General features: G+C 42.8%; 1 protein-coding gene across 1 annotated transcript in view; it reads left to right on the forward strand.

The window, feature by feature from the left end:
• Positions 1-1,391: 1,391 nt before the first annotated feature.
• Positions 1,392-18,488, forward strand: part of DPYSL3 (dihydropyrimidinase like 3) — a 118,788-nt gene continuing 101,691 nt past the window's right edge. The window contains exon 1 of the mRNA XM_062188885.1: positions 1,392-1,856. Within this exon, the coding sequence (XP_062044869.1) occupies positions 1,476-1,856 (381 nt within the window). The 5' untranslated portion in view covers positions 1,392-1,475. The remainder of the gene's footprint in view (positions 1,857-18,488) is intronic.

Below are 18,488 nucleotides of genomic sequence, written 5' to 3' on the forward strand. Positions count from 1 at the left end.
TAAATAAATCAATGGGTGAATTGGCAAGAGGAAACCCAGTTCAATTTGGGGGCCACAGGTTCGGGGTTTAGGCTCCGTGTTAAGAAAGGGTGCAAACCCTGTAGTAGAGTGTGGACTCTGTTTATAAGGCAAAGTGTGAGTCAGGGCACGTGTGGGTGGATGGGAGGGAGAGGATGCAGGTACGAATGCAGGTGTATACACAAGAAAAGTGTGTGTCTTTGTGTTTTTTTTTTTTTTTTGACAGGCAGAGTGGATAGTGAGAGAGAGAGACAGAGAGAAAGGTCTTCCTTTGCCGTTGGTTCACCCTCCAATTGCCGCCGCGGCCGGCACACCACGCTGATCCGAAGCCAGGAGCCAGGTGCTTCTCCTGGTCTCCCATGGGGTGCAGGGCCCAAGCACTTGGGCCATCCTCCACTGCCTTCCCGGGCCATAGCAGAGAGCTGGCCTGGAAGAGGGGCAACCGGGACAGAATCCGGCGCCCCAACCGGGGTGTGAGGACTGCTGGATAAAGGACAGGGTGTAATTTGCAAGGCAAAATCTAGAGATGTGCACAGCTCTGTCATCTGCCGTGTGATTGTGTATGAGCGAATTAATGGTGGGTCCAAAGCAACATCTAGGGCATGAAGTCAGAGTGAGTTTATCTGATTCAGCTGAAGGCTTCGGTGAAAAGCTCTTGTGCTTGTTAATGACGTTTTCCGTGTGTGTGTGTGTGCGTGTGCGCGCGCGCCAGTTCAAGAGTCTGTTATGTGAGGGTGCAGGATTATGATGCAGATGGTAGTGCAGGGTATTAATTGTGAGCCCACAATCCAAAGAGCGAGATGAGGCTGTCTGGGGGCTATGGCGAGCCTTGAGCCTGAGGTAAGTTGAGTTTGTATGTGAGTTGTAAACCAGGACTTGGTTTTGAGATGAACACCCGTGGGTCAGTGTGTGTGTGTGTGTGCGCGCATGTGCACGAGTGGGGTCAGAGACTGGTGTTTGTGAGGCCAACTTGGGAGCTAGTGTGGGTAGCACAGAGTTCATGGGCGTGCGGGGGTCAAGTCCTCCAGTGTGACGGTTTCTACGACACGTGAATCGCATCTAAGTGTGCGAAACAAGTCAGAGCTGTGGCGCGCGGAGGGAAGTGTGCGTGCGTGTGTGCGCGCGCGCCAAGTTTAGATTTGGTCACCACCTCCGCGTCCGCCTGGGGCTGTGGGTGCGTGAGGAGGTGCGGCCGGCGGCTGCCTGCGGGCGGGCGGGCGGGCGGGTGTGAGGTCCCGCGGGCGAACCGAGCGCGCCGCTGCTCCCCGGGCCCGTGCGCCACGCTCGCTGGCTGGCTGGCTGCGGACAGGCAGCAATCGGAGCAGCACTGCCGCCTCTGGCGCGAAGGCTCAGGCGCCTCCTCCCGCCCCAGTCACTGTAGCTCGGCGCACGCTGCCGGCGGCTGCCCTTTCCGCCTCCGGGGGAGAAAACCTGCCGGCTGCCGTCGCGCTGCAACCATGGCCTCGGGCCGAAGGGGCTGGGACAGCTCCCACGAGGATGATCTGCCCGTGTACCTGGCCCGGCCGGGCACCACCGACCAGGTCCCGCGGCAGAAGTACGGCGGCATGTTCTGTAACGTGGAGGGCGCCTTCGAGAGCAAGACGCTGGATTTCGATGCCCTGAGCGTGGGGCAGCGGGGCGCCAAGACGCCCCGGAGCGGCCAGGGCAGCGGCCGCGGCTCGGGGAACCGGCCCGCGGTGGAGGTGGACACCCCGCGCAGGGGCCAAGGCCGGGAGGAGAGCCTGGAGCCCGCGCCCGCGTCGCCCGCGCCCGCTGGGGTGGAGATCCGGAGCGCGACCGGCAAGGAAGTGTTGCAGAACCTCGGCCCCAAGGACAAGGTAAGGGGGCCTGGGTCGCGTCCCTGCCTGCCCTGGTTCCTCCCCCAGCCCTGACCGCCATGCCGGGCGCAACTTTCTCCTGCTCACTTTGCACCGAGCTGGGGGACGAGGAGGAGGAAAAGGGTTTCCTCGGCTGAGGGCAGCATGACCTCCTAGCCCGGACCCTGGATTCCCACGTGTGCCCAGTTGCAGCATCTCCTCAAGACAGCATGGGGCCCCCAGCCTGGGGCCCTGGTCCATACCCCTGCTCTCTGCCGCACCCCTGGGCCATCCGTTCCTGGTGGGTGTGTCAGCTGGGTCAGCCTCACTCACTAAGTAACCAACGGCACAATTGTCTTGGCCCTCATCTGGTCCTGGATTAAATCTCAACCCTGTCACCAGGGCAGAGGGCAAACTGATGCTCGGAAAATGGGGCCATCTGGATAGAGCCCGGATGAAGGAACAGGATGGGCGGTCCCCCCTCACTCTTCAAACATAGGGCGCTGTCCCTGAAACTTCTGGGTGTGGAGCCCCTGTCCTAGCTCTGCGTTTCACATCTGTGTTTGCAAAGAATGTATTTGTGTATATAGCTTGGCACAAGAGCGGGTATCGGAGGGATCCAGCTGTCTCCACGAGAATTTTGTTATATTTTTGAAAATAGATGAGGGTATTAAGGGTGCACATTAAGCTAGCTGGAGCTGCCAGTTCCCTCGCTGTTCTCACACGTGCCAAAGCCAGTGTCTTCTGTATGTGTATTTTTAAGACATTCGTGTCACCCTGCACTTAGAGCAGGGATGGCATGGAAATCCAGCTTGCCCTAATTTGTGTGTTTTGTAGAAAATCAGAGCCAGGTTTCAGAAGAGTTAAGGCCAGGGCAGGGCTGGAGGATTCAAAGTTCCCACTGGCCTCCTGAGTTGGGGAACAATAGTAATTAGGCGTCCTCACCCTTGCTTAGGGCATGGCTGCAGAATCCATCCGCATACATTATTTTGTCCTAATACCATCATGAATAACACCCGAAATGGAAATGTCTGCTTCAGAGCGATTACAATGGATGCTTATCCAGGGTTTAGTTGTTTTTCCATTAAAATGCAGGGAGCCACTGAAAGGCCCGCCTATCTCTCTACTTTTCTTTGATGTTTGGAAATTTGAAGTAAACTTTCAGTAAACCACCAATACCACCAGGGAGAGCGAGTACTGATTTAGCACTGTTTAAAAGTGCCATTCACAAAACAATGTCAGTGACCCTGGAATCATTCATTTGGTTTGAGATTTTCACACCATCCTTTGAATGTGGGATTCCTTTAGGCCCTGCTAAGGCGCCCTTTTAGGGGAAACTTCTGATACTTTGAACTGAAGAATGGTCTCCTATAAAGGACCCTGCCCCTCTTGGGATCTGACTCGGTCCATATGGAAATGTTCGCTTCCTGGCTCCGAGGGGTGAGAGAAGTGATGGAAAAGGTCAGTAACGATTGCTCTGAGTCAGTGCTACTCCCTGTGCTGAACCGCCCCAGATAAAATGCCTGGTTTGCAAAATAAAAGGATGGTAACTAAAGAAAGGGAAAATGTTCCTCTTTAAAACCCAGCAATTCGCCCATTTTCCTCCCTTTTGAAAACCCTATACTTTTGGCTCCTAATTGAAAAATAATGATACAACCTAAGCATCAGCAAGATTTCTAGGGCTGCATGGTTGTTTGTAAGCTCTGGCTTGCTGTCAGCTTCATCCCTGCCATGTTATTATCTCTAGTTTGGTGGAATCACAGTGCTAAAGAGACCACAGAGGTTATCTCCCAGCTGTAGCTGATGGCTGTTTACTTGGATTGTGTGGATTTATCTTTGTGGCTGGAATGACCAGCACATTGGAGGTGCTCAGTAAATGTCTGAGGCGTTAAACTTCCTTAACTAAGCCATCTATTTTGCCACACAGATGTAACATGATCATCTGACGTCTACTTAAATGCTGCCATTGTCAGGGAACTCACCACCTCCTGAAACAAATTTTGAATAACTTGAAACAAATTCAACCCAAATCTGTGGACTTGTAGTTTCCTCAAATTATTCTTCGTTCTGACCTCTAGTGAGATAAGGATAAATACATTATTTATTTTGAGGTATTTTAATAATTTTAAGTATATGGGCTCTTGTATTTGTCAGAAAAGGCTGCATTATGCCATAGTAACAAACAGCCCCAGATCTCAGTGGCTTGATCAAACAATAACAGCTTATTTCTTGCTCCAATGTGAACCAGCAAGGATGCTCTGGTTATCATTGTACCTCAGAGACCTAACCTGATGGAGGCTCCAGGATTCAGACTCTTTTTTTGTTTTTAAAAGATTTATTTATTTATTTGAAGGAGTTACACAAAGAGAGAAGGAGAGGCAGAGAGATAAAGAGGTCTTCCATCCACTGGTTCACTCCCCAATTGGCCTCAATGGCTGGAGCTGTGCAAATCTAAAGCCAGGAGCCAGACGCCTCTAACGGGTCTCCCATGCAGGTGCAGGGGCCCAAGGACTTGGGCCATTTTCTACTGCTTTCCCAGGCCACAGCAGAGAGGCTGGATTGGAAATGGAGCAGCCAGAACTCGAACTGGCACCCATCTGGGATGCCAGCATTGCAGGCGGTGGCTTAACTCGCTATGCCACAGTGCTGGCTCCAAGGATTCACTCTTAAACTCCCTTACTAAAGTGATGAACGTGGTAGATGCTCATGTTTCACTGGCCAAAGCAAATCATGTGTCCATACCCATTTTTTTTTTTTTTTTTGGACAGGCAGAGTGGACAGTAGAGGGAGACAGAGAGAAAAGTCTTCCTTTGCCGTTGGTTCACCCTCCAATGGTCGCCGCAGTAGGCGCACTGAGGCCGGCGCACCACGCTGTTCCGATGGCAGGAGCCAGGTGCTTCTCCTGGTCTCCCATGCGGGTGCAGGGCCCAAGAACTTGGGCCATCCTCCACTGCACTCCCTGGCCACAGCAGAGAGCTGGCCTGGAAGAGGGGCAACTGGGACAGAATCCGGTGCCCCGACCAGGGCTAGAACCCGTTGTGCCGGTGCCGCAAGGCGGAGGATTAGCCTACTGAGCCACGGCGCCGGCTCCATACCGATTTTTACTGGGGAAGTCTTGCCATGATCCTGTAGGACTAGAAATATTTGGCCAGTGTCTCTAGTGTCTCTTTCAGAGCGTGGGATGGGCTACTGGGGAGAAAGCTTGCTCTTTATATTACTGTTAGCATGTAACTCAGCCTCTTTGTGCCTTGATCTCCTTTTCTCCAAAGTGAGGGTAATAATGACTATTTTATACATAATAAATACTCAGAACATAGAAATTATTACTGCTACTCTTGAACTTCTGCTACCCTTTGTGTGAGCGCAATGATCACATTTTCTCTAAATGTCTTGTAGCCTCGCCATTCTGATTTGCTTTTCAGCTTATACTGTATCTTGTAAATATTTTTCTGAAAATAGTGCTCCAGATGGGATGGGCTGTGGCAAAGTGCATTAGGCTACTTAATTTTCTGGATTTGTGCACAACATATGCTTCTGTAGTACAAGATTATATCTAGTAATTAAGAATCTGTGGCCTACTGTTATCCCCACAGTAAATTCCCTGTCACTCAAGCTTTCCAAAACTTTTGCACCTAAGCTGCTGTTCAGCTAGGATGTCCTCATTCTACGCTGGTACAGTGTTGAATGTAAAATAAAATGTCAAGAAAATAAATCTTAACTGTAAAATTTTATTTTTCTTCACTTTATAATATTCACCTCTCTCTTAGCTCATCTTTCTATTATATCATAATACTTTTAGAGCTTAGTTCTGTGACACAGCACTCCTACCTCTAGTTTTAGACCATCCACATCTTCAGAGTTGATTGTAAATACCACTTTTTTTCTCTATGCCTATGAAAAACATATCTTTGTTTTTTCCTTTACTGACAAGGATTCTACAGATAAGGAAATTGAAACTCAGAGACAATGCTTAGCCATGAGTCAGGTGGATAATAAGTAAGGGAAGCCAAAACACAGGCTGTGATTTTTCTGATCCAGTATCCTTGTTCTCTCCAGACTGGGGTGGGCAGTGGGGTTGCTTCATTATGTTAATTCAACCAGCCTGACCACTGTGTCACCTGCAGATTTATTAATAGAATGTGAGGGAGGGTAGAGCTTCCCACCACACCTTCAGAAACCTTCCTTTGTCTTGCCACAAGCCTATGATTTAGGGAAACTTTTTCTACCCAATCTTTTTTCTTCCAAGTTGATTGTAAAGCTATCAAAAGACATTTTCTTTTTTAAAAAAGAAAAGTCTTGAAAAGATCAAAATATGGTTTGTCTCTAGCATACATGATTGTTAACTCATCTTAAAGAAATGAGTTTATTTAATAACTTATTAAGAATAAATGTGTAAAAATGTCTCTGGGTTGCACTCCGAATGCCAAGTTCAGGTTTGAGGTAACACTGGATGCTAATATTGTGGTTCCAAAATTGTTAAATAATGTGTTTAGATTTTCCTCATGATAGGCTTTCATATTGCCAGAACTTTCCATGGTGAACTCACACAACTTTTTGTTTATAATTTTAGACCTTAAATGCATAGAAAAGCCAGGCTAACAGAAAAGTAAATATTTTTTACCATTTCCCAAGATGCTTTTCCTGCACACCAACTTTTGCTAGCAGTGAAAAGATCCCTAGGAGGAGGATATTTATGACATTTGGTTGGCCAGGAGCAAAAACACTGCAAGGACTTCATCAACCTAAGAAAACCGAGAACTGACACGAGGATGACTTGGGTTTATTGATGTCCCCCTGCCAGGAGCTTTTCTAGTTTCTGGCTTCCCATGTGGGTCACTTTTTTGTGCAAGATGTTATCTTTGTAAGGTTGACAGGGGATCTGTGTGTAGAGGAAGAGAATTTGAAAGCAATGAGATGTAGCTTTTACTTCCTTATCATTTTTCATTTGTCTTTTTTTTTTTTTTTTTTTGTCTTGGGCTAAATTTTATTAAGTGACTCAGAGAAGTCAGCTCGCTCCTTCTTACTCTACAAAATGGAACACAGCTGGCAATAGAATTCTAGGTTTACAAAAGCCCCTCCAGTCATGAAAATCCAGAGCCTGCTGTGTAAATACGTTTTATAAGACCTCGCTGACAAACGTTTGTAGGCTAGGAGAAAAGGCTCCTGCTTACCTGGCTTGCAGACCACACTTGAATCTGGGAGTGTGTTTTCTTACCCAAACTTGGAAGTGTTTGAAATCTTTGAGCTTTGCTTTAACTTGACAGTCAGCATGTGAGGAACATAAAAATGTGCCCTGTAAGTAATGCTGGGCTTGGCAGAGTTCCCGCAAAGTAATGGTCCCCAGAGACAGGGGTTTGCTGACAGCTTTTGTAAGTAATGTTGGAGACAGCCAGAGCTCTCCTGGACTCCTCGGGCTGGTTCTCGTTGTGATTAATCTCTGCTGGGCAGTATTCCTACCAGCAGTGTTCCGGTGAGGCTGAGGATGAAGATGACTAGGAATTGGAAATTGCTCTCTCTGACTGCAAACTCAGCCTTTTGTTTTCTGGAGGAGGCAGAAGGTCCATTTAGGTGGATAAGCACTTTTTAAATTAAGATTCTAGGAAAACGTAATGTTTAAACATATCGGAACTCTTACCATGGAATCACATGACATTAAAAAAAAAAGTCTACTCCATTGAAGTACAATAAGATGAGTCCGAAAAAACTAAAAAAAAACCTGGATAAAGTATTCGCAGTTTCAGCTACCTGACCTAAGCCTTTCACCTGCTGTGCAACTTGGACAAATTACCTCCCCTCTCTCTGAGCTATGGTTTCCTCCTTTCCGGTCAGTATGCTAATGGCCTACAAACTTTTTTGATTGGGCATCTCTATCCAAAACTGTTTTGAATATATATCACATTCCATATGTGTGTGTCTGTGCCTATAGATTATATATATATGTACATATATATACATTGCATATTCAAATATTTTCTTAATCTGGCCTTATAAAATGTAAGCAAAAAAGCATAAACTATAAAAAGATATGTCATAAAAATTCAAATATAAATCTTGATCTTTTTTCCCCCTTAATACCAGTGGCCTGTCTTGGCTAACCAGTTGGATGAATGCTTGGAAACTTATTATCTCTATGTAAACCAAAGATATAACGGTCAGTCCCATATTATATTCATTAATATAGTTTGTTAATATAAAAATAATTGTAAAAATACTATAAAAATAATTGTATTTTTATTAATATAGTTTGTTAATAATTCATTAATAGGTTTGTTGTCAGTCTGAGTTCTTCAGGGATATATGCCCTTTTATTGAACACTTTCTAGGAGAAAGGTTCAAAATTGTTGAAGGCTCTTGATGAATCTTTTTTTTTTTTTGGACAGGCAGAGTGGACAGTAGAGGGAGACAGAGAGAAAGGTCTTCCTTTTTGCCGTTGGTTCACCCTCCAATGGCCGCCGCGGTAGGCGTGCTGAGGCCGGTGCACCGCGCTGTTCCGATGGCAGGAGCCAGGTGCTTATCCTGGTCTCCCATGGGGTGCAGGGTCCAAGAACTTGGGCCATCCTCCACTGCACTCCCTGGCCACAGCAGAGAGCTGGCCTGAAAGAGGGGCAACCGGGACAGGACCGAGACTAGAACCCCGTGTGCCGGCGCCGCAAGGCGGAGGACTAGCCTACTGAGCCACAGCGCCGGCCGAAGGCTCTTGATGAATCTTTAGAGTAGGTAACGGGTGGTGCCCCAAGCCCTCACTTAATAAATAAATATGGGGGGTGTCACTGGGTGTGGCTAAAAGAACACCATAAACATGATAATTAGTCTATATCTCCCTTCACCTGTAGTTTTTTATTAGAAAAATTTTATTAAACCCCAGGTATGTTGATGTATAATCAGAAACAAGTGTTGGAAGTATAAAGACAAGGCATACAGATAAACAACAGGAAAGCATAAACTATCTTTCCTCATAATCTTTGAGAGAAAATTTCCACTAACCAGATAATGTATTTGCTTCTTATCTTTGTGTGTATGTGTGTATGTCTGTGTGAAACAGGTGTAATGTTTTTCAAAATAATTGAGAAAATAGAGTATTTCTGTCTTCCAACCATTTTTACCACTTGCAATGGTCTGAATGTTCGTGGCTCCCCTAATTTGTATATTGAAAGCCTGGCTCCCAAGGTGACAGTATTAGGAGGTGGGCTGTTTAGGCGGGGAGTAGTCTTCGAGGTGGAGGCCTCAGGAGTGGGACTGATGCTTCCCAGAGGAGATTCTAGAAAGCTGCATTGCCTCTTCCTCCACAGGAGAATACAGCCAGGAGCTGTCAGCCAGGACCTCCACCAGCACCGGACTTCTCAGCCTCCGGAACTCCAAGACACAGATCTCTGTTGTTTCTAAGCCCCTTAGTGTGTGGTGTTTAGCATCCCGAAAGTAGTAGGACAGCTCTTGGAAAAGAGGCTACTAAGCTTTGATGTGGAGAGCGGTGTTAGGTTCACAGCAAAGTTAAATGGGAAGTGCAGAGTTCTCACACATCCTGTGCCTCCGTGTGGGCACAACTTCCCTCACCCCCAGCGTCTCACCTCAGCAGGGGACATTTGGTAAGTCCATGGGGCTACACGGACACACCATGGTAACCCAGCAGCATCAGCTTGTGTTAGGGTTCACTCTCGGTGTTGTGCCTTCTGTGGGTTCAGACAAGTAGTGATGACATGGGTCTGCCATTGTAGTTTCTTGCAGAAGACTCACTGCCCTAAGACCGATCTGTGCTGCTCCTGTTCATCCCTCCATCCCCACCCATGTGCTGTCAACCACTGTCCTTGTTGTGTCCATAGTTTTGTCTTCTCCAGGTTGTCCTAATGTTGGAACCATGCAGTATTTAGCTTTTTCATATAGATTCCTCCACGTCTTCATGGCTTGAGAGCATATTTCCTTTCTAGTGCTGAATAATATTTCATTGGTTGCACTGCAGTTATTTATTTATGACCTACTGAAGCACATCTAAGTTTGGGCAATTACAAATAAAGCTGCTATGAATCTCTATATGCAGGTTCTGTGTGAACATAAGTTTTCAGGCCATTTGGTTAACTATCAAGGAGCACAATTGCTGGATCATAATAAGAGTATGTTTAGTTTTGTAAGGACTAAGTTGTCTTCCAACGTGGTGTACCAATTTGTATTCCCAGCAGCAACAAATGACAGTCCTATTGCTCCACATTCTTACCCCCATTGGATGTTGTCAGTGTTCTGCATTTTAAGCATTCTAATGGGTATATAGTGATATCTCACTGTCATTGTTATTTGCAATTCCCTAGGGACATAGGAAATTAAAAATTGTTTATATTTTATATTATATTTTTTATTATATTATATTTTATATTATATTTTATATGCTTACTGAATGTCATCTTTGGTAAAGTGGCCCATTTATTTGTGTTTTTTTAAATTGCTGAGCTTTAAGAATTCTTTGCACATTTTGGACAACAGTCCGTCATCACATTTGTGTATTTTACATTTTTTTCTTTCACTATGGTGTTTATCATTTTCTTGACATTGCCTTCACAGAGCATAAGTTTTTAATTTTAGTAATCTAATTTATCATTTATTTCTTTTGTGGATTGTGCCTTTGATGTTGTATTTTAAAAATCATCATTTTGAGAATTGATTATTGTCTCTACTCTTGAGGAACAGGAATTTAACTATGTTAAATACTTAGTGGAAGATTAATTTTATGATTATTAAATAGACTGAAAGTATGTTATTTTAAAAATTAAAAGAAAGGATAAGAAAGGGAAGAGGAGGGAGGGTAAGAGAGTGGGCGAGAGGGAGGGTGCGTGAGAAGTATCATTATACTCAATCTGTATATATGAAATACATGAAATTTGTTTACCTTATGTAAATAATAAAAAAGATAAAAAAAGATCATCATACCATGATACCAACATTATCGTCCATGTGATCTCCTAGGAGTTTTATAATTTCACATTTCATATTTTTGTCTATCATCTATTTGAAGATAATTTTTGTGAAGGGTATATTTTCTGTATTTAGATTTAATTTTTGCATGGAAATATTTAGCATGCACAATGCCTTGGAAAGACCATCTTTACTCCATTGTATTGCATTGCAAAAATCAAATGAGTGTATGTTGTCTATCTCTGGGCTCACTCTTCTGTCCATTTATCTGTTTGCCTCTTCTTTTGCCAGTACCACACTTCTTGATTCCTATAGCTTTGTACTAAGTCCTGAAGTTGGGTAGTGTCAGGTCTTTGACTTAGTTATTTCCCTTCAATGTTGAGTTAACTCTTCTAGGTCTTTTGCCTTTCCATATAAACTTAGGATCTGTTTATTGATATCCACAAAATAACTTAGTAGAGTTTTGATTGGAATTTCGTTAATTTTCTCTGTTTATTCCCTGTTTTCAATTTCATTGATTTATACTCTAATTTTTATTGTTAAAATAAATGTATTTATTATCAGGATAAGAAATCTTTTCTTCTTCTCACTTTGAATTTGATTTGCTCTTTTTATTCTGTGACCTAAAGTAAAAGTTTAGATTACTGATTTTTTTTTTAAAGATTTATTTATTTATTTGAAGGGCAGAGTTAAAGAGAGGCAGAGGCGGAGGCAGAGAGAGAGAGAGGTCTTCCATCCACTGGTTCACTCTTCAAATGGCTGCAATGGCCAGGGAACTATGGCAGTCTGAAGCCAGGAGCCTGGAGCTTCTTCTGGGTCTCTCCCGTGAGTGCAGGGGCCCACGGACTTGGGCCATCTTCCACTGTTTTCCCAGGTCATAGCAGAGAGCTGAGTCAGAAGTTGAGCAGCCGGGATTTGAACCAGTGCCCACGTGGGATGCCAGCACTGCAGGGGGAGGCTTTACCTCCTACGCCACAAAGCCAGCCCCAGATTACTGATTTTAGATCTTCCTTTGAATCTGTATATCAAGTTGGGAAGAAATACAATATTGAATTTTCCTGTTTGTAAGCACAGAATATGCCTTAATAGATGTGGTTCTTCTGTGCTATCTTTCATAGGGGTTTTCTACTTTCTTCACATAGATTTTGTACATATTTTGTTAGGTTTCTACCTAAGTATTTCATTTTTGGAGTGCCAGTGAAAATGGTAATGTTCTTTAATTTCAAATTCAACTTGTTCAGTGCTGATAAGTAAGAAAATAATAAACTTTTTAATGTTAATCATGCATTCTGCAACTTGGCTATAATCACTAATAAGTTCCTGGCTATAATCACTAACTAGTTCCAAGAAGTTTATTTTTCCCCTTCAGATTTTCTACAAAGATGATCATGTCATTTGCTAAAAGAGAAGGTTTCCTTCTTCCTTCCCAATCTGTATTTCTTTTATTTCCTTTCCTTGTGCAATTGCATTAGTTAGGACTTTAGTATGATGTTTAAAAGCATGTTAAAAAGGTATTTCCTTGCCTCATTCCTGATTTTAGCAGGAAAATCTTCAATTTCTCATCTTTAAGCATGACGGATGTTAGCTGTAAGTGTATTGTACTTGCTGTTTATCGGGGTGAGGATGTTTCCCTCTATTCCTGATTTGGTGAGCTTTTATTATGAATGCGTGTTGGATTTTCCTACATTTCATTATTGTTCATGTGATTGTGTGACTTTTCTTTTTTAGCCTATAGATGTGATGGAGTAGATTAATTTTCTTTTGGATGTTGAACTAGTCTTGCATATTTGGACTTAATCCCACTCACTTGTAGTAATACTACTTTTTATACATTGTTGGCTTTGAGTTGTTGAGCACTTCTGCATTTATGTTTATAAGAAATATTGCTGTGTAATTTGCTTTTTTTTTTGTAATATCTGTGTCTGCTTTTGGTATTATGGTAATGCTGACCTCATAGCATAGTTAAGAAGCATTTCCACTGCTTCTGTTTCTGGAAGAGATTGTTAAGAATTGGTATAATTTCTTTGTTAAGTGTTTGGTAGAATTCACAGTGAACTCATTTGGGCCTGGTGCTTTCTGTTTTGGATTATGACTTACCCATTCAGTTTCCTTAATAAATGTAGACCTACCTATTTTTATTTTTGATTTCTTCTAGTGTGAGTTTTGGCAATGTTTGTCTTTCCAGGAATTGTTCCATTTCTTGTGTGATATCAAATTTGTGGGTATAGAGTTATTCATAATATTTGTTTATTATTCTTTTAGTATCCAAGAAGTCTGTAATTATGTTTCTCTTTTATTTCTGTTACTAGTAATCTGCATTTTTCTCCTTTTTTCTTTGTTAGACTGGCTAGATCCTTGTTAATTGTATCGATCTTTTCAAAGAACCAACTTTTGTTGATTTTCTTTATTTCCTGTTTTCAATTTCACTGATTTCTATTCTAATTTTTATTATTAAAATACATTTATTTATTATTAAAACAAGGAATTGTTTCTTCTGTTCAGTTTGGATTTGCTCTTTTCATTCTAAGTTGTCTAAAGTAGAAGTTTAGATAACTGATTTTTAATCTTTCTTTTTTTTCTAATTTGTGCATTAAGTGCCCTAGAATCCTCTCTAAACCCTGCTTTAGTTGTATCACACAAATTTTGATAGGTTTTATTTCCATTTTCATTTAGTTAAAAATATTTCTTAAGATTTTTGAGATTTATCCCTTGATCCATGTGCTCTCTAAAATTGTGTTGGGGTAGGTATTTGGCCTACAGATTAAAATGCCGGTCAGGAAGCCTGAATCCTGTAATGGAGTGCCTGGGTTTGGGTTCTGGCTCCATTCTAGAGCCCAGCTTCCTGCCAGTGCACACCCTTGGAAGCAGTAGGTGACGGCTCAGGACACTGCAGCCCTGCCACTCAGTGGGAGATCTGGCTTGGGTTCCTGCCTCCTCACTTTAATTTGGCCCAGCCACAGCTGTCGCAGGCATTCTGAGAATGGCCATGCATAGGATCTCTGTCTCTCAAATTAAAAAACAAATTGTATTGTTTAATCTCCAAAGTATTTTGGGGTTTCTTAGATGTCATTCTATTATCGATTTCCAGTATGATTTCATTCTTCTGACAGTAGGCATTGTATGATTTCTATTCCTTTAAATGTGTTAGGATGTGTTTTATGGCCCAGAATGTGGCCTATCTTGGTGAGTCCTCCTTAGGAGTCTCAGAGGATATGTAATATCCTGGATGTTGCTGATAGTGTTGATATAAATGCTCATTATATCCCTTTGATTTAGAGTGCTGTTCAGTTCAATGATGTCCTTAATGATTTTCTATCTGAAATCTGTCCATTTCTAATACAGAAATCTTCAAGTCTCCAACTAGAATAGAGGGTTAACCTATCTCTCAGTTTGAGTTCCATCAGTTTTTGCCTCGTTTTTTGATGCTCATGTTAGGCACATCCACACTGAGGATCGGTACATTTGCTTAGAGTAGCGATCCCGTTGTCATTATGCTATACCCTTTTTTATCCTCAGGAACTTTCCTAGCTCTGAAATCTGCTCTATATGAAATTCATATAGCCACTTGTACTTTTTTGGTTGATATTAGCAGGGTATATCTTTCTCCTTTCCTTTCCTTTTTATCTATTTGTATCTTTGTATTTAAGGTGGGTTTCTGTTGTCAACATATGGTTGGAGCTTGCTTTTTTGATCTACTCTAAAACATTGTAACTTAAATGGTATCTTTAGGGCATTGGCATTTGAAGTTATTATAATCGGATTAATACCTACCATATTTACTTGCTTACTTTATTTGTTGTCCTTGTCTTTGTTCTTATTTTTGCTTTCTATACATTTTTTTTTGTTTTCTGTTGTTTTTGAATTTAACATTTTGTATGAGTTCAGCTTTTCTGCTTTGTTGGTATATCAATTTCACTTCTGTTTTTACTTTTTCAGTGGTTTCCATAAAATTTGCAATGTATATTTAAAACCAATTAAAGCTCACTTTCAAAGAACAGTTCACCACTTCATGAGTGGTGCAATACTATATCCACAACATAATATTATTGATTATTCCCTCCTTTTCCTTATATTATTGTTTTCATTTCAGTTACATATATGAATATTTATATGTACATAAGCATACATAACCAAGTGCATGGTTACCATTATAATTTGAATAAGCTATTATCTCTTAGCTCTACTAAGAAGAAAAATAATTTTTAAATTTTTTCCTTGCTTGCTCATTCTCTGGGGTCCCTCCTTTCTTCATTTAGATCTGAGTGTCTGACCTGTATAATTTTCCTTCTCTTTGAAGAATTGTTTTCTTGCAAGGCTGGTCTACTGGAAATCAGTTCCCTCAATTTTTATCCATCTGAGCAGGTCTGTGCCTCCCCTTCACTTTTGAAGGAGGATGTTTAGGGCTATTTCCTCCTCTCCGCTGGTTTCTGAGCGGAGGTCTGAGTGACTCTCATGTTGTTCTTCTGTGGACTGGTGTGTCTTTGCTCTAGCTTGCACCAGCCCTGTTTTTCTCATTTTTGACTTTTGGGAGTTTGCTGTGATGTGGTGTGTGGCTTTTTGGCCTGTGGCCTGCTTGCAGTGCTCAGAGCAGCTGTCCTTCCAGATCTGAGCTTGGTGTCTGACATTAATATGAGGAAATTCTCAGTCATGATCTCTTCAAATGGCACTTCTGTTCCTTTCCATCCCCTCCTCCTGGTGTTCCCTTGTGGACATATTACACCTTTGGTAGTTGTCACACCATTCCTGAACATTCTGGATGGTTTTTTTTTTTTCATTTTTTTTAACTCTTAAAAAATTTTAAATGTGTTTCTTTTAAAGACAGTGAGCAGCAAGACATCTTCCATCTTCTGATACATTCCTCAAGCACCCAGAACAGCTGGGGCTGGGCAGGCTGAAGCTTGGGGCCGGAACTTGGTCTCCCTTGTGGGAGGTGGGGACCCAAGTGCTTTAGCCATTCCCTGCCTCCTCCCAGGGTGTACATTTGGAGGAAGCTGGATTTGGAAGCAGAGATGGGACATGAACCAGGTGCTCTGAAATGGGACGTGGCCATCCCAAGTGGTGTCATAGTTGCTGTCAAATGCCTACCCCTTCTGCATTTTTTGTTTCCTCATTGCTCTTCAGTTTTGGAATTTTTTGCTTTTTATTGTTATGTTCTGAAGCTCAGACTTTCTTTCTGCACCATGTCTCCACTAATGATAAGCCCATCAAAAGTATTCTTCAGTTTTTGTGCAGGGCTTTTGATCTCTAGCATTTCTTTTTGATCCTTAGAATTTCTGTCTGCTTACGTTGACAAAACCTAGAAGAATAACTGTCTTGGATACGTGATTCAAGTTCCTATAGTGATACAACTAGATATGAACAAAGTTAGCATTTTTTTAAAAGATTTATTTATTTATTTGAAAGACAGAGTTACAAAGAGAGGAGAGACAGAGAGAGAGAAAGATCTTCCATCCACTGGTTCACGCTCCAAATGGCCACAACAGCCAAGGCTGGGCTAGGTTGAAGGCAGAAGCTTCATCCAGGTCTCCCACATGGGTGCAGGGGCCCAGTCACTTGGGCCATCATCTGCTGCTTTCTCAGGCACATTAGCAGGGAGCTGGATCAGAAGTGGAGCAGCCCAGACATGAACCAACACCCATATGGGATGCTGGCATCGCAGGCTGCAGCTTAACCCACTACACCACAATGCTGGCCCCCAAAGTTAGAATTTAAGCTGAGAGACTGTCTATTGCTTTCTTCCTGCCCCCATACTGTTTTCTGGTGGAGTGACAGCTCAGCATGGTTACTGAATGGGAGTTCAGCACCTAGAACAGACTTGACTAAGAAAATTATACAAAATAAATTTTCTAATAGTGGAAATTTCTGATAAGTGTGAGCATGAGACTCACAGAAGCAAAATAGAAACAAGAATTTGGTCAAGTCCAACAGGTGAACCCCGTAGCTAAAGTAGAAAACATCAAAAGCTATGTGGCCCTAGATAGAGGCTAGCAACCTAACAGGGAGAGGAAGAAGTAGAAAGGGAGTCAGATAGTTGTGGGATGTGCCCTGCATGCTTTAAGATTATTTTTATTAACTCTTATGTCTTGGGCGGGGGCAGGCTGAGTTAAAGGCATTTGCTAAGTGCTGATAGTATTCCAAGGATGGTGGTAGAATAGGGCTAAAATCCAACTTCGTGTGACATTGGAGTCCACCCACCACTATTCTACTTGATCTCCTCTGGGGGCAGAAGCATTTATTTTATTTCCAAGTAACTAAATGGTATCTAAAAAGATATAATACTTACAATGAGTTGGAAGTGGGTTTAGGGAGGGGCTTTATTGCTCTATTATTTCCACATCCTGCCACTTAGCTAGAAATAAATGAGACAGTGAAATGGAAAGCTGTGTGATAAATGGATATTGAGTGAGAAGGAAAAATATGCTGCTGATGAATGATAATAGTCCACAAAATTGGTAGAGAGGAAGACCATCCAGAGATACAGTTTTCTCCTACATATCACCCAGGGAGTCAGAAAGCCAGGCTGGTGTGCACTTGGGGAACCTTTTAGTCTTTTTGTGAGATGATAGGGTCTGGCATGGGAAATTCAACATAAGTATGAGGCGTTTGAAATGAAGGCAATTTATCTGGCAGTGCATGATGCCAGCTTAGGGTTTGCAAGTAAAGAATAGATGTGTCTCAGTGATCTAGAATAAAGGTCTAAATTTTCTATAAAGAGCCACATAGTATTTTAGGCTTTATAGCTTAATGATATCTGTTCTGATGACTCAACTCTAAAGCAAAAGCAGCCACAGACAGTAAATAAATGGATGGATGCTGCTATGTGTCAATGAAACTTAATTTACAAAAATGGGCAGAGTGCTGGATTTGGTCTGTGGGGTTGTTTGTCAATCCCTGGCCTTGAAAATGAGAAATGGGGCACAGGGGCAGGTGTTTGGTGCAGTAGTTGAGATGCCGTTGGGATGCCCCTATCCTATATCAGAGGACCTGGGTTCGAGTCCCAGCTGTGCCTCTGGCTGGCTTCCTGCTAATGTGCTCTGGGAGACAGCAGATGCAAGCCTGCTGCCTGGGTCCCTGCCACCTCTGTGGGAGACCTGAGTTGAGTTTCAGGCACCTGGCTTTGGCCTGCCCAGGTGCTGGCCGTTCCAGGCATTTGGTGGAGTCAGTCAGCTGGTGAAAGATCTCTCTTAATTTCTCTGCCTTTCAAAAAAAAAATTAAATACTTAGAAAAAAGAGAAGAGTCATAGGTTTGTATGTGCTTCAGAAGTTAGTGTGTGTACACTTCAGAAATTTGTGATAGGTAATCTGAAAAGCAGAGATACACTTTTTCCCCTTTTGGGATGCCTGAGGTTGGAGGAGGAAATTAAAAATAAACACATTGCTGATATTGAAAAGGAGAACAATGCAAGATATTTAGAGAATGCAAATTTATGAAGTGGAAGCAAGGCTTGTTGAGGAACAAAGATGGGAGAAAGGGGGAGGTTGAAGAGGCTAACCTGGAAATGACAGTGGGAAAGAAACAAATAAAGGAAGTCCAGTTGGGGAGGAGCTCAAGCTGGAAATAGCACTTTGCTGGCCTGCTAGCCAAAGGGGAGGCAGGAAGGTTGTAAACAGCAGGAGGTGCAAAGAGGAGCCTGGCCTTGGAGAGGAATCCTGCTGGGCGCCAGCTGCCTGGCCAAGCAGGTTAAGTTGTCACCTGCGATGCCACAGAGGGGCGCTGTTTCGACACCCGCTGCTCCACTTGCCGTTGAGCTCCCC

Source organism: Lepus europaeus, chromosome 4, assembly GCF_033115175.1.
Source record: "Lepus europaeus isolate LE1 chromosome 4, mLepTim1.pri, whole genome shotgun sequence".
Lineage (NCBI taxonomy): Eukaryota > Metazoa > Chordata > Mammalia > Lagomorpha > Leporidae > Lepus > Lepus europaeus.